Below are 15,077 nucleotides of genomic sequence, written 5' to 3'. Positions count from 1 at the left end.
AACATCAGCATTGACCCAACCAACGACTTTTAATTTTAAAAACAAAAACAAAAGAAAAAGCATAGCCTACGTTAATTTTAAAAACAAAAACAAAAGAAAAAAGATTACAGCAAACATCAGCTATGTTGCTCTGACTTTTCAATTTTACATCGATTGCCGTTGCGTTGCCGCGCTCTACAACCTAGTATGTAAAATACAATTCCAACCCTGGTGCGTATCCGTTTCTAATTGTCCTTATTAATATCTTACCTTATACTAGTATTATTTTATAGTACGTAATTTATATCTTACCATAAAGTAGTAATATTATAATCATCAAAGTTAATAATATTGTAATCATCAAAATAAACTTTGTAAACAAAGTGCTCTCTCCTCGTAAAGACATCGTGGGGACATTAGCGCTTTAACCTTTTTTATTTATTTTGTTTGGGGATCTTCTTTTCTGTTTTCTCTTGTTGTCGGACGTTTGGATACACAATTTATTTTTGGCAGCCAAACAGGGTCTGTCCTCCGAGTTATGATTTGTGAACCGAACCGTTTATCAGTTTCGATTCAATAGATAACACGGAGAACAGAATCCAGCCTTACAATGCACTCGGTGGCATATTTTATGGTTAAGGATCATTCATTGAACCTGGACATGATCGGGGTTTTTTTTTTTCCTTAATTAAATTTCTTAAAATAAAACTTTTTTTTTGTAACACAACATGTTTAAGGACAATTCAACTGTGCCATGTTTCTGCTGCCTTTGTCACTATTTTCTGTTCTATGTTTATGTGTTTCACGTTCAAAAGTTGAAGTTTGAGTCTTTTCAGAGACACGTGAGAAGGAAAACCGATGGCATGTGGCGAGTGGAGAACCAAGTTGTTAATTACTCTTTCATTTCTGTGTATTCATATTTTCTCTTGATATATGCATATACACACAAATTTGTGTGTGTGTTTTTTTTTCTCTTCACTACCGTGGGTTGTAGGTCATTCTCTCTTCGTATTTTAATTTGTGCTTTACACGAATTCTGAGATGGCAAGGGTTAAAGTACATTTGTGTGAAGAAAAAAGAATACTAGTGGTGTTTGTGTAATTGGAATCGTCCACTGTCAATGGCTTGCATGAGAAGCTTAGGAAGGATAGGTGTGTTAGGAGTCTATTTTAGACTTTATTCTCCAAACGATTGTGGAATAAACACTTAGTGGTTCATAACTCATAAAGGGTGTGACTCATGAAAAGTCCAGATTTTGGTTGTCTAGTTCTGAATGAATTAAGGATACTTTCATGTTCTTTCCTGTTTTACCCAGCACCCTGAGAATGTGAAATTAAGTAAATACTGCGGTGCTACGTTAAGCAGAACATGTGCTATATTGCTATTATATTAGTATTAGCAGAATGCATATGATGGATTAGTTATCGATCTTCACATTAATAAGCAACTAATAAGTACAATTATTGGGACTCTGTCGGACAGTCAATTCGCGGTTTGAACTTTTGAATATTGTTTCTTGTTTATTTCCCTTTGGAATGACTTTATGGTTTTTTGAATTTTATTCAGGTTTAAGAATTTTATTCCTTTCCAATCTTTGTCTGAGAGTTACGTGTCTTGTATTGTTCAGGAATTAGAAAAGATGATAATTTAGAATTTTGTATCTAAGCTCTTGTACGTGAGAGGGACTCTTGTGCGTGTGATTCACTCGTGCCCGTGCTTGTGAAGAGGCACAAACAAAGACCATTAGTGTTACTGTTCATCGGATAGAAAAATTTGCAATCAATCTCCCATAGTATGAACTGGATTGTCTGATTATCTTAAGTTTACACTATATATCTTGGTAGTCATCACGAAATACTTTTTAAGATCAAATTAGTCTTGAGATTTGACATAAGAAATCGGCTAACAATTCCACAACCAAGTAGTAGAACTTACAACGGATGCTTGTCATTGACATGTTTAACTTCTCCGTCTTTTTCTTTATATTTTAAACTTTATTGACTTTGTGATTTTTAAAGAAGCACATAGTAATTGCAAATTAGTAATAGACAATAATACTTCTCGTATTCCCCGCTTTCTTCTGATGTTAAGACAGTTATCAAATTGCTAGACGATCATCTGACTTTAGGTGCATTAATTCCAGGGTAGTTTGGTCAGGATTGAAAACTTTGCTTTGCAATGTATGATTTTGACATGTATTCGATCCGTTTCACACATTAATTGGGTCTAGTTTTTCAATTTCAGCCTGAGAACATTGACCTGAAAGATAAAGTCTTTGAGGTTATAATCCAATAGCTTCACAGCAGTTACCTGCTTAAGAAGGCATCACAGCTTGAACAAGTGACCATTCAAATCTTCTGTCACATATCCCCTTCTCTTCTATTCAGGTTGGCTAAACATTTCAGAATTGTTTCTCATAGTTAGTAGGATCTATTTATCATCAATCAACATCTAAAATTCCATATTTTGTGCCTGATAATCTTCATTTTGGACTGTATATTATAGCTACAACTACAAGCAACATGGTAGACTTTGCGTGCAATATATAAACCATATTCTGTCATGTGATTACTAATCACACTCGTTGAAGTCATTCTTTTTACCAATACATCTGGTTATGACTTTTTCCCTCTATTACAGATTGAAGATCACGGTTGATGTCTTCAATGGGTCCTCCTGCTGATGAAAATCTTGAAACAAAAGAGATCGATCTCAGAAGTATGTCATCTTCTTCACTTGGTCAGGCACCACAAGCCCACAAAGTAGCAATTCCTCCAAGACAGAACCTCTTCAAGGAATTCCAATCCACTATAAAAGAAACATTCTTTTCTGATGATCCTCTAAGACCCTTCAAAGATCAACCTAGATCAAGGAAGATTAGGCTCGGTATCGAGGCCATATTCCCAATACTTAGTTGGGGGAGAAGTTACAACCTTAAAAAATTTAGAGGAGATATAATATCCGGTCTCACTATTGCAAGTCTTTGCATTCCTCAGGTAAGTTTCCTTTACTACGTCGATTTCAAGCTTCTAAAGAACAGGAGAATTTATGTAATTCATGTTACATGCTACATTTTTTGAGGTTCTAACTTCTAATACTTGGCTTGAAAAACAGGATATTGGATACGCCAAGCTTGCACATTTGGCTCCACAGTATGGACTGTGTAAGACTCTTCTTGTCTCTCATCAACAGCTCTTGCACACGTTTAATTTTCTTTGGATGTTGTTGGAATGAGATCATTTTGCATTTTGTTATCCTTTGCAGACTCCAGTTTTGTTCCACCACTGATTTATGCTGTCATGGGTAGCTCTCGTGATATTGCTATAGGACCAGTGGCAGTGGTTTCACTCTTGTTGGGGACCTTACTAAGTAATGAGATTGATCCTAAAACAAATCCAACAGAATATCAGCGACTTGCTTTTACAGCAACTTTTTTTGCTGGGATTACTCAAGCAACACTTGGTGTTCTTAGGTATATATATGATACTACAATATATCCAATGCTCTAGAAGATATTTTGTATTTAAACATTATATTCTCTGAAGTTTATGTCTTGTGCAACTGCTACCAGCTGCAACTATGGTCTGTTTAATATACATAATGACAATCTTATGGTTGCATTGTTTTTTAATTTTTATTTTTGCATTCAGGTTAGGATTCTTGATTGACTTCCTATCACATGCTGCTATTGTTGGTTTTATGGGGGGAGCTGCTATCACAATTGCCCTCCAACAGCTTAAGGGTTTCCTTGGCATTAAAACTGCACACTTCACAACGGACACTGATATTGTCCATGTGATGCGTTCAGTATTCTCAGAAGCCCATCATGGAGTATACTCTCCTTTTCTCTCTCTCTCTCTCTCAATATACATGCAAATTATTAATTAGGACTCCTAAGTCCTAATTATCTGAATAAGTCCATGCCAAAAATTAAATTGCTAATAGGGTGTATGTATGTTGAAAACGAAATTGATTTATAATTTAACACCTATCTATCGTCATGCAGTGGAACTGGCAAACTATACTCATCGGAGCTAGCTTTTTGGGTTTTCTTCTGGTTGCCAAATATATTGTAAGACATTATTAGACCGCCCCCTTATTCATTTTTCTATTATTCCGTAATTGATCATTAGGATTTTGTAAATTGTTTTCTCATTATTTCATATTTTGTGTGGATCAGGGAAAGAAAAACAAGAAATTCTTCTGGGTGCCAGCAATTGCTCCATTGATATCCGTTATTTTATCCACTTTTTTTGTATTCATAACCCGTGCAGATAAGCAAGGAGTAGACATTGTAAGAAAATAGACTTCCATTTTCATCGTAAACATTGCAGACCATTAGTGTATTTTATGGAATAGTGATGGTAAGAGTGACACAATATTAGTTACAGCATTACTAAACTTTTTGTCTATTGATATGTGAAGGTAAGAAAAATAGAAAAAGGCATCAATCCTTCATCTGTTAAAGATATTTATTTTACCGGAGAATACCTTGGAAAAGGTTTTAAAATTGGCATCGTGGCTGGCATGATAGCATTGACTGTAAGTAACTTTGACACCAATACCTCTCTTGATGAGTATTGGCCATTTATTCCTATAGTTTAATTGAATCATTTTATTTTTGTTGTCACAGGAAGCCACAGCAATTGGAAGAACATTTGCATCTATGAAGGACTATCAATTGGATGGAAACAAAGAAATGGTGGCATTAGGAACAATGAATGTTGTTGGTTCCCTGACTTCGTGTTATGTAGCAACAGGTAAGCTCAAAGACAAGCTAGGTTTATGAATCTAACTTGTTATCAACTGCAAGTTTAAGAAATATGTAAAAACTAATAAGTAGTCATGTCTTATAAGCATATATATACTTTTAGCTTAGAAGTTAGAAATATCAAACAAAAATGGAAAAAGGAAAAAAAAAAGCTTCAAAGACTAATTCTTATAGCCGCTGATCTATGTTCTTGTTACCTTCAGGTTCTTTCTCTCGGTCCGCGGTAAATTACATGGCAGGCTGCCAAACTGCAGTCTCTAATATTGTGATGTCAGTGGTTGTGTTATTAACCCTGGAATTCATCACTCCTCTTTTCAAGTACACCCCAAATGCCATTCTTTCTGCCATCATCATTTCTGCTGTCATCAGCCTTGTAGACTATGAGGCAGCAATTTTGATTTGGAAGATAGATAAATTTGATTTTGTTGCTTGCATGGGTGCCTTCTTTGGGGTTGTTTTTGTCTCGGTTGAGATAGGACTTCTAATTGCTGTAAGTACTACTATAATTAATGCTTAGTTATTTATGCTCTAAATGTCAAAGCTAGTCTTGTTCATTTCGTATATTAATTGCTAATTAATACTTTATGGCAGGTCTCTATTTCCTTTGCAAAGATCCTATTACAAGTCACAAGGCCCCGAACTGCTATTCTAGGGAAGATTCCTAGGACTACTGTCTACAGAAACATTCAACAATATCCAGAAGCTAGTAAGATTCCAGGTGTACTGATTGTAAGAGTCGATTCTGCAATATATTTTTCCAACTCCAATTATGTTAAAGAAAGGTAAAGACGTCCTCCTCCTTCATTTGTACATTTATAGATAGATGAGAAATTGTTCTATATATCCAGACTCGAGTTTAAGTGAAACCAATCCAGTATGTACAGTGATTTAATTTATTATTTTGGAAACAACTTAAATTAAGCCCAAGTACTAAGGAGGACAGGTGTGTGATTCAAAACATGTTAGGTAACACTATATATGATACTTACCACAAGACTAAATTTAGATGTGCATGTAAAAATGCAAGCAATTGTTACTCATGAGAAGAAGAATACCCAATTTCTATCCAATATCTTATGGGAACTATTCGTGATGCTTAAGAATTATTCTCTTGCAGGACATTAAGATGGTTGATGGACGAAGAAGAACAAGAAAAAGGAGACTACCGCACAAAAATCCAGTTTTTGATAGTTGAAATGTCACGTGAGACTCTCTACTTTTGTCCTTTGTTAACCTTGAACTCCTGCAGTAAAACCTTTATTTTCATTCAGCTTTTTTATTATTATTATTATTATTATTTTTCTTTATTAATTTTTGTGTTTTAATTTGTTGCAGCCGTTACCGACATAGACACAAGTGGCATCCAAGCCTTTGAAGAGTTACACAGAAGTCTTGAGAAGAAGGGTGTTGAGGTAACTATGCATGACTGACTAATTAGAAAACAAAAACAATTATATGTAACTGATATTATTATGTAACTATAGCATATTATAGTATCTTACCGTAAGTTGTTCCTTTTGTACAAGCTTGTTTTGGCAAATCCTGGGTCAGCAGTGACAGACAAGCTTTACGCATCCAGTTTTGCAAACACGATTGGCGAGGACAAGATCTTCCTCACTGTTGCAGAGGCTATTGCATATTGTTCTCCAAAGGTGGTTGAGGACCCTTGAAAAATATATATGAATTTTGCTGTTGATCTAGAGAAAAAAAAATAGGGACACATATATAGATGAAATGTTGTGGGGGAATAGAAATAGAGACCAGAAGTTTTCAGTTTACTAGAGTTAGTTAGTGAAGGATATATGAAGAAGAAGGTGTGAAGGATGAGAATTGAGATGAGATATTGGTCACTACAAAAAGCTATAGTAGAAGAAAGTGGCCTATCCGATTCTGCTACAGTTAGTTAGTGCTACTACTAGCTCCACCATTCTTATCTCAAAAGTGTTAGAAATTAAATACTATAAAATAAAAGAGATAAAGTTAAGGTGCATGCACCAGATAGGCATTAACTCGTTCTCTTGTTTTACTTGGATGTCCTTAGAATCTAACTCAGGTCTATGTTGTGTGAAGAATGGTCTCCTACGTACTCTCCTTTTCACTAGGGATCGAAGTTGTTGTAATGTTGTTCTTGTTCATCCCTGCTACCCGTCTCATTGAGCCATTGTCCCCTCATATAAAAGAGTGTAGAACAGTAAAAAATTTGTAGAGTGTTTATTGTTCCATTTCGTGTTTGCAAGTCTTGCTGTAATTATTTAGTACGTTTGAGCTTTGAATAAAAATAATAGAAGACAAGTACGGTAGGTGGATCTTTAAAGGTGTTGTCGTGGCTATTGCATGAACGAAGAGGCAAAACAAAGCCAGATTCATTCAAGCAAGTGAAGCAGACTTCCAAAAAGTTCTTCTTTTTTGAAAAAAAGTATTCAAAAATCATATTCTAATGTAAAAAGTACAAGAAACCTTTAACAACGCACAAAATTAGTTAGAGCGCTGGGTTCCGAGTTCCTTTGGTAGTAAGATACTAAGATACCATTTTGTGAAGAAACCGTACAATGAAGAGTGTTTTCATGAGGGAACATTTTTTAAGAAAAAGAAGTACATCTTACATAAGAAGCATCTACTTAATAATAAAACATTATTATCCATCATCAATCACCCATTAAAAAAAGAAAAAAAAATTAATTAACACATCTCATCTCAAAATGGAAAAAAAAAAAAGAACGAACAACAACACAGAACTAAAAATTAATTTGGACTCGCATGCTTAATTTGAACTCAAATCTTGAATACAAACCAACAAAAAAGAATCATCTCAAATCTAAAATACAAATCAACATTACAAACTATATCAACATAACTTAAAATTGGTATTTTAATTTGTATTCTACACGATCAATATTTATTTTTATATAATTACAATTTATAATAAATAAATTTTTATTTTATTATTAGTTTGAAAATAATGTAAAAATATACATCTAAAGCACACATGCAGGTGTCTTTAAGTTGTGTATTAATTTATAGTAGTAATATGACAAGCGACATACTTCATTTCTTTTTTAAGATCCAAATGACTACATTGACTAGAAAATTAGAGGAGGGATTCACTTAATTTTTTTAGAATTATTTATCATTTTTATCATTCATTTTTTAAGATTTAATGGTTATAATAAATAATTAATTTTAATTATTAGATCTAAAAAAATAGTAAAAATGAAAAATAATTCTTTTTAGAGTAATTAGAGTTACTCTTAAAATAACTAGATCCTTCTAAAATTAACAAACTTAATTGGTTTGCTTTTGGATTTGCTGAAACAACAAACAGATCGAACATGCATATAGTCCTTCTTACATTACATAGTGAAGCTTGAGCTGTTTCATTTTCATCCCCTAATATATATTGGAAAATACTGAACCTCTGTCCCATTTTAAGGTGTGTTAATTGGGATGGACAGAATCACAGAAGAAGAAAAATAGAAATAAAAAATAAAAAATAAAAAAGAAATATAAAAAGTATAATAGAACAGAAAGTTGATATATATTATTAATAATACACATATATTAACTCCTATATACTATCCACTGAAACATCAATCTATTTAAACAGTAGATTACAATCAAGATGGTTTGTTTTTATTACATTTGTTATTTCTACTTTTTTAACCTTATAAAAATATTCTAATTGTTGGTTTTTTTGTTTCACTGGTCACCTTATAAAATTTTTTGGAAGTCAACATTTGATGTGTTAGATGTGAGAAATGTTAGTTTGATACTATCACAAGATCACATTGTTTTCAATTATTATTTTTTGTTTAAAATGCTCTTATTCGTTGTTTTTTTACTTCACAATTATTTCACGTTAAAATAATTACCAAGAGTGCATGTGCAAAATAGTTCTTATTAAATTTTAACAAGCTAAATCAAAATTTAAAGTTCAATTAAGTAAACCTAAAAAACGGCATGTAATTGGATATTAAAATAGCTGTCGACAAAATTTTTCATGTCACTATTTAAATATAATTTTCTTTTGTCTTTGTTTTTTCTTTCATAAATGAATTTTTTTTATTAAATTTACTAATGAAAGTTTTATGGAGATAACAAATGAAAAGGATGATGAGTATAATAAAAAACAAACAACATGAGTGATGATTATAATTAACTCCTATTTAAACTATTAACTAATAGGAGAAATTATACTTGTAAAACAAATTGTATAATAAAATATACAAACAAAAAGAGAGAGAAAGAGAGAATGGAAAATTATATTCAAATTTAAAATATAATAAATAATAAGATAAAAAAAATAAACACAAAATATAATATTATATAAATTATTGTATAAATTAGTGTACACTTCTATGATGATATCAGATAATATCATCATAGGAAAAATATCAGTAACACTTAATTGTTGGCATCTTTTTTATAAGTAAAACACACATCATAGAGCTCAAAGAAGAGAAATGGAAAACCAACAAAGTAATCCGTTATATTTAATTAAAATGATAAAAGATAAAATGACACCACCTAATTACTCTATTTATACAGTTAATTCCTAACAAACTGATATTACTCTTTTTTTTTTACTAGAAGTAATCTTACTCTTAACGTGAATATTTCAAGGAATGGTGGAAATAATTAAAGTGACACGTTAATCATTTTATTATTACATATTCACAAACGAAAAGATCCGGTCAAAGTGGAGATGTACCAAAGTAATGGTCAATGCTGGTAGTCTTTAAAGCTTAATCACTGTCCTTCAAATTAATTTCCCTAATGATGGAATGCTTGATCTTTTGAAAAATTTCGGTGACACTATTCTTTTCTTTGACATTATCGTTGGAACTCAGTAGTCAGAAGGAATAACTGCGTAATCAGGCAAAAGGGAAAATGTGAAAGCTCGATTGCAGTCCAACTATAATACTACTAGATACTTGTCAATAAACATGCGTCTTTGAGTTCAAAAGTAGAAACATAAGAGTGTATTCCGTCAAAAATGTTATTATGATCAGTTTGAGATTTGACTTCCTTCTAGAATTCTAGTTCCATGCAAATCAGGTTAATTTAAAATAAATAATTATGATGAATTCTTTATAATAAAAAAAGTAAACAGCAAATTATTAAAAGTGGTAGGGTTGTCTGAAAGTTTTTTTTATGCGCCAGCGTAAATCAATTAGCATGAATTTCATCTAACTCAAATAATATTTTTAAATTTGAGTCTTAATATATAATTATATTAAGAAAAAAATGATTATGAATTAACACTAAAAAGTTTTACATACTTATTCAATCACAATCCATCATATATTATAAATTTGTTGACTTTTAAAATGATTTTAAGTGTATAGACATTAAATTTATGTTAAATACTTATTTATTTTAAATTAATTTCGTATTTTAGTATTTCAATAGCTTTTAAAACTTTCTGTCAAAAAATAAAAAAACTTTCAAAACTGTTATGAAAATTTATTTCTAGTTGTTGAAAGTAAGGTTTTGGATGCAAAAAAAAAAAATTCTAAAAACTAAATATGGAAAGGGTATTTTTTATATAAAATTTTAAATAGTTCATAAATTTAATTTCTGGAATTATAAAAAAAAATTTAAAGGCTCTGGAATGATAAACTTAAACACATAAAAGATATTATTGAAATATAAAAGTTAAAGAAAACTGAAGAGAAAAAATAGGATTGCAAATAGTATTCTCTAACCAGTACAAGCCCGATACAAATATGATATTCTTGGGTTAGAAGGTTAGAGACGGATAAGTGGGCCTCAGGTCCAGTGGAAAACGAAGATTGTTAGATAGACCATACAGTAGCCTCAGCAAGACAGAAACCGAAACTCGAGCGGAAATGGCTTCTTTCCGCGCCGTGCTTCGTCACACTCACATATACATAAGCACGTTCAGCTGCTTCACTCCACCGCCGCGCACACCTACTATGGCGTTATTTTTAAGTCACGGCGCCACGCGGCACTGTCTTATTCCCTCCAAACCCTCCAGAACCGTTAAATCCCGAGCCAGTTCAGACAACTACAACTTAGTGTTGAAGAAAGACGAGCGCTTGGGAACTGGAGAATGCGTTGACGAGGTTGCAAGTGGGACCACAATTGCGGCCATCGTAACTTCCGTGGGAGGCCCACCTGCCGCCGTCGGAATCGTTCGACTTTCGGGCCCGGGCGCGGTGTCCATCGTGGGCCGATTGTTTCGGCCCGCAAGGAAGACGTGGCGGCCCGCCAGCCACGTCGTCGAATACGGCGTCGTCTTGGACTCCGACGGCAACGTCATCGATGAGGTCTTGGCGGTGCCGATGCTGGCCCCGAGGTCGTACACGCGCGAAGACGTGGTTGAGCTTCAGTGCCACGGCAGCGAAGTGTGTCTGCGCCGCGTGCTTAGGACTTGTTTGGAAGCCGGAGCAACACTCGCTCAACCAGGTGCGTGCCTCTGTTACTCTAAATAAACCTCATGCCTAGTTAGTGGTGATGTCAAGGTTTTAAATATCAGTCGTTGTCGTTTCCTTTTGTTTTTTTATATCGCGGCAAATCACGGACAAATGCGCCGATACGGTCCCAATCCGGTCGTGGACAGTTAAAAAACCTTGATGTTGCGGCCAAAATCACGATTGGAATTTTCTTCTTTCAGGCGAGTTTACTCTTCGCGCTTTTCTTAACGGTCGATTAGATCTCTCCCAAGCCGAAAACGTCGCGAGATTAATCGCCGCGAAATCTGTGGCTGCTGCAGATGCTGCATTGGAAGGAATCCAGGCATGCGTAATTCAACTTCGTTTCCATGGTGTACTGCATCATCATCATCATTAGTACTTAGCAGAAAAGAAAATAAGAATGTAAAATAATTTGAGTTTCTCTCATAATTTAACATCAACTTGTGAATCTCAAGTTTTGGAGAAGTTAAATGAGAAGTTAGTAAGAGAGCTTGCATGATCTGAGGGTGTTAATGACAGAAGATAATTATATTCTTGGACAGGGTGGTTTCTCTTCTCTTGTCAGATCATTGAGGAGTCAGTGCATTGAATTGCTCACTGAGATTGAAGCTCGTTTGGATTTTGATGATGAGATGCCACCACTGGATTTGAATCTGACTATGGATAAAATCCATAACATGTCAAGAGAGGTTGAGAATGCGTTGGAAACGGCAAATTATGATAAGCTTCTGCAATCTGGATTACAGGTGAGGTTCCTTGTTTCTATGTGAGTTTCATGATGAGTTGATGACTGATGTTGTGCTTTCTATTTTTGATCTTGATATGAAATTCTTTCAGATAGCAATTGTTGGGCGCCCAAATGTTGGCAAGTCAAGCCTTCTTAATGCATGGAGCAAAGTATGTCACAGTCATTTTACTTATTCAATAATTTAGTTTGATATTTTACTTATTTGTTGAATCTTCTCTGTAGATATTAGCCTTGGTGTTGGTCAAATTAATTAAACCATGCACATAACCATTTTTATACTTAATCAGCTTCTCAAGTCCATAATTTCAATTTAAGGGGCAGAACTACACACATGTAACTGCATGAATATGTTTATAAAACATTGTGATTGTTTAACTTTTTGAGCATGGTCTTCTTGTAGCATGCAGAGTGAGAGGGCAATAGTTACTGAAATTGCTGGAACCACTCGTGATGTGATTGAAGCAAGTATCAGTGTCAGTGGCATTCCTATAACCCTTCTTGATACAGCAGGCATCAGGGACACGGATGACATTGTGGAAAAGATTGGTGAGGATTTCTTTCTTTTTGCTTTCCTTTAAGTTCAGGACATGTATAATCAGTGTCCCAACTCCCATCTAATATGATGTTATGGTGTCTGCAACTTGTTTGAACACTACAACTTCACACCGTGATTCAGCCTTTTATTAATCTTAAACTTTCTTGAATGCATTTTATTTCCTTAAAAAATAAAATTAAAGAATATCATTAGCAACAGAATAATTTTATATAGGCTTGCAAATAATTATCTCTTTTTTGAAGTGTAGTTTACATGGAACACCTGGAAAAAGTGAAAATCAGTAAGATATAGGGCTATATAAACTTTTCCTGATTTGAATCGGCAATAGATGTATCTTGTTGCATGCATCTTAACTTTAACCTCATTACTTCACATGTACTAAGATATGTATTTCTATTCTCCTAATAGGTGTAGAGCGATCTGAAGCAGTTGCTAGGGATGCTGATTTAATTATCATGACTGTGAGTGCTGTTGAAGGGTGGACATCTGAAGACACCAAACTTCTTGAAAGGATTCAATCTACTAAGGTTTGACCACATTATGTTCTTTCTCTCTTTTCTCCTTATTTTATTCATGATATTTAATAGGTTTTTATATAGATAGAAATATAAACCTTTTGTTTGATGGAGAAAAATTTGCATCATTTGACATTTGAGAGCAATGTTAATTTGAAGATATCTATGCCGACTGGGCAGCACCAAACTTAGATAGGTTACGACAAATATATCCTTCTAAATATATCATCACATGACAAATTGGCAAACAAATAACCTGTCTGCCTTAAATTTTGGCATCCTATAGTTACTACAAGAGTAAAAGCCTTTTTCTTCTAGGTTGGATCAATTACATGGATTTTAAAACCAAGTCTCCAGAAAGGCCATTTAGATCTTGTAGTTACCCCTAAAAAATAACATCCTGTAGGATAATTCTCTTAAAACATTATAAATATTTCATTACACCTTTTATCTTTCTTTTAATATTAAGCTTGTTACATGTTATTAATTTCTACCACACTGTCAGAAAATAAATGATGCATATTAATTTGCAATCTTTATTTAATCTTTCTGTTGTAAATCAGGGATCAACTGGATCATCCACCCCAGTCATCCTTGTGGTCAACAAGATAGACTGTAAACCTTGTGCTGAGACCAAATGGGACAAAGGATGCCAGAGTCATATTTTCAGTAAACGTGTGTTTACATGTGCAGTTACTGGTCAAGGATTGCATGACTTAGAGAGGGCAGTATTACAAATTGTGGGTCTTGAAGGCATTCCTGCTGGGGGTCGCAGATGGACTGTCAATCAGGTAAGCTATCATTTTTGCTTTCCATATATCTCACAAAGTCTTAGCTTAAAAAATTTAAAACTTTTACATGGGAAGGGAAAGGAATTAATAGAAGTACCTGTATTTGGTAATTTCAACTAGAAGTAAAGGTTAAGATTATGCTTAGTTTAGATGAAAATGGGTAGATGGAAAATAACAATGTAATTAGACACTGCAAAGTCTAGATACATGATACATCTCTGTTTCTACTATTCCATTTTCACTTCATCCAAGCAATGGCCCAAGTGTTGATCTTCTACTCCATGACCCATGACAAATGGCTTGCATATGCACACACACACAAAAGAAAAGTAGGAAAATAAACTTTTTTTTTAGGGTGGTTGGTCTTGAATCTCGATTGTGTTTGCTGGTATAACGATAATTCAGAGACAATGTGAACAACTTGTTCGGACTAAGGAAGCACTTGCAAGGTTACAATCATCAATAAAGGAGGAACTGCCTCTGGATTTTTGGACAATTGATTTGAGGGATGCGGCATTGTCCCTTGGACAGATAAGTGGAGAAGATATATCGGAGGAGGTTTTATCAAATATATTTGGCAAGTTCTGTATTGGTAAATAGAAAGGGTCCCAATATGTGCTTGGTGATTTTTAGCTAGTACATCTCCCATGGATTTAAGCCGTGGTGATCAGTTTTGATGTATATTTCTCATACCGGTATTATCACGTGAATTGTTGAATTAATTTTAGAGTACAACTGCAAATGAAGTGATCAATATTCAGTAGGCTAATCCACCGAAGCGAGTTTTTAATTCGTCTAATAGAATTTGGGACATCATTGTTTCATGGTATCCATAAATCATTTCATTGATTCATTTGATTGCAAGTTAATTTTAATAGAATTTGGAACATTTATTTTGAAGTCAATATTTATTTAATTTTTAACAATTCTTCTTTGGTACCATACTCATTAGGATACCGTGAAAATTAACGTCGGGTTTATCCGAACCACTATGCAAAGATATGCATATAGCTAGAATGAGAGGGACTGCGGTAAAAGATGTGGAAGATATGCATCAAGGCACTATCAACGTGCAATTGGTCAGCTATTGTTGGGATAGATGTTGGGAGGTGAATCCCTAAATAGCTAAATAAGTATTTATTTGTCTTTTTAAGAGTTTAAAATAACATTAATTGTTATCTCTATTTTAACATCATTTTATATATTTTACATTCATTTTATTTTCAAACTCTAGATCTTAAATCCAAATTAATGGTTAAAATCCAACTTAAAAGTATAAT

General features: G+C 33.7%; 2 protein-coding genes and 1 long non-coding RNA gene across 5 annotated transcripts; 2 read left to right on the top strand and 1 right to left on the bottom strand.

The window, feature by feature from the left end:
- The first annotated feature begins 2,251 nt into the window (after nt 1-2,251).
- LOC114415347 (sulfate transporter 1.3-like) lies at nt 2,252-7,050 on the top strand. Of its 2 annotated transcripts, none has more exons than XM_028379982.1 (14): nt 2,252-2,366; nt 2,620-2,975; nt 3,094-3,142; nt 3,244-3,451; nt 3,630-3,810; nt 3,986-4,051; nt 4,160-4,273; nt 4,405-4,521; nt 4,613-4,739; nt 4,954-5,240; nt 5,342-5,532; nt 5,868-5,953; nt 6,086-6,162; nt 6,277-7,050. In XM_028379982.1, exons 2-14 carry the CDS (start codon nt 2,637-2,639, stop codon nt 6,418-6,420), a joined length of 1,986 nt encoding a protein of 661 aa, XP_028235783.1. In that variant the 5' UTR covers nt 2,252-2,366; nt 2,620-2,636; the 3' UTR covers nt 6,421-7,050. The 2 variants fall into 2 exon arrangements, with proteins under 2 accessions (XP_028235783.1, XP_028235784.1); XM_028379983.1 differs by lacking the exon at nt 2,252-2,366 and adding an exon at nt 2,393-2,504.
- LOC114415349 lies at nt 4,275-6,389 on the bottom strand. Of its 2 annotated transcripts, XR_003667352.1 has the most exons (3): nt 6,253-6,357; nt 4,948-5,993; nt 4,275-4,785 (listed from the first exon to the last, which is right to left on the bottom strand). It is a non-coding gene; the product is annotated as an uncharacterized LOC114415349 (long non-coding RNA). The 2 variants fall into 2 exon arrangements; XR_003667351.1 differs by lacking the exon at nt 4,948-5,993 and having other exon boundaries at nt 6,253-6,389.
- Nucleotides 7,051-10,552: 3,502 nt separating the features above from the next.
- On the top strand, nt 10,553-14,650 carry LOC114415346 (tRNA modification GTPase MnmE-like). Its single transcript, XM_028379981.1, has 8 exons — nt 10,553-11,179; nt 11,388-11,509; nt 11,730-11,933; nt 12,025-12,084; nt 12,343-12,481; nt 12,900-13,018; nt 13,570-13,797; nt 14,203-14,650. Exons 1-8 carry the CDS (start codon nt 10,600-10,602, stop codon nt 14,395-14,397), a joined length of 1,647 nt encoding a protein of 548 aa, XP_028235782.1. The 5' UTR covers nt 10,553-10,599; the 3' UTR covers nt 14,398-14,650.
- Nucleotides 14,651-15,077: the final 427 nt, after the last annotated feature.

Source organism: Glycine soja, chromosome 6, assembly GCF_004193775.1.
Source record: "Glycine soja cultivar W05 chromosome 6, ASM419377v2, whole genome shotgun sequence".
Classification (NCBI taxonomy): Eukaryota; Viridiplantae; Streptophyta; class Magnoliopsida; order Fabales; family Fabaceae; genus Glycine; species Glycine soja.
This window is presented reverse-complemented; position numbering and strand designations above follow the sequence as displayed.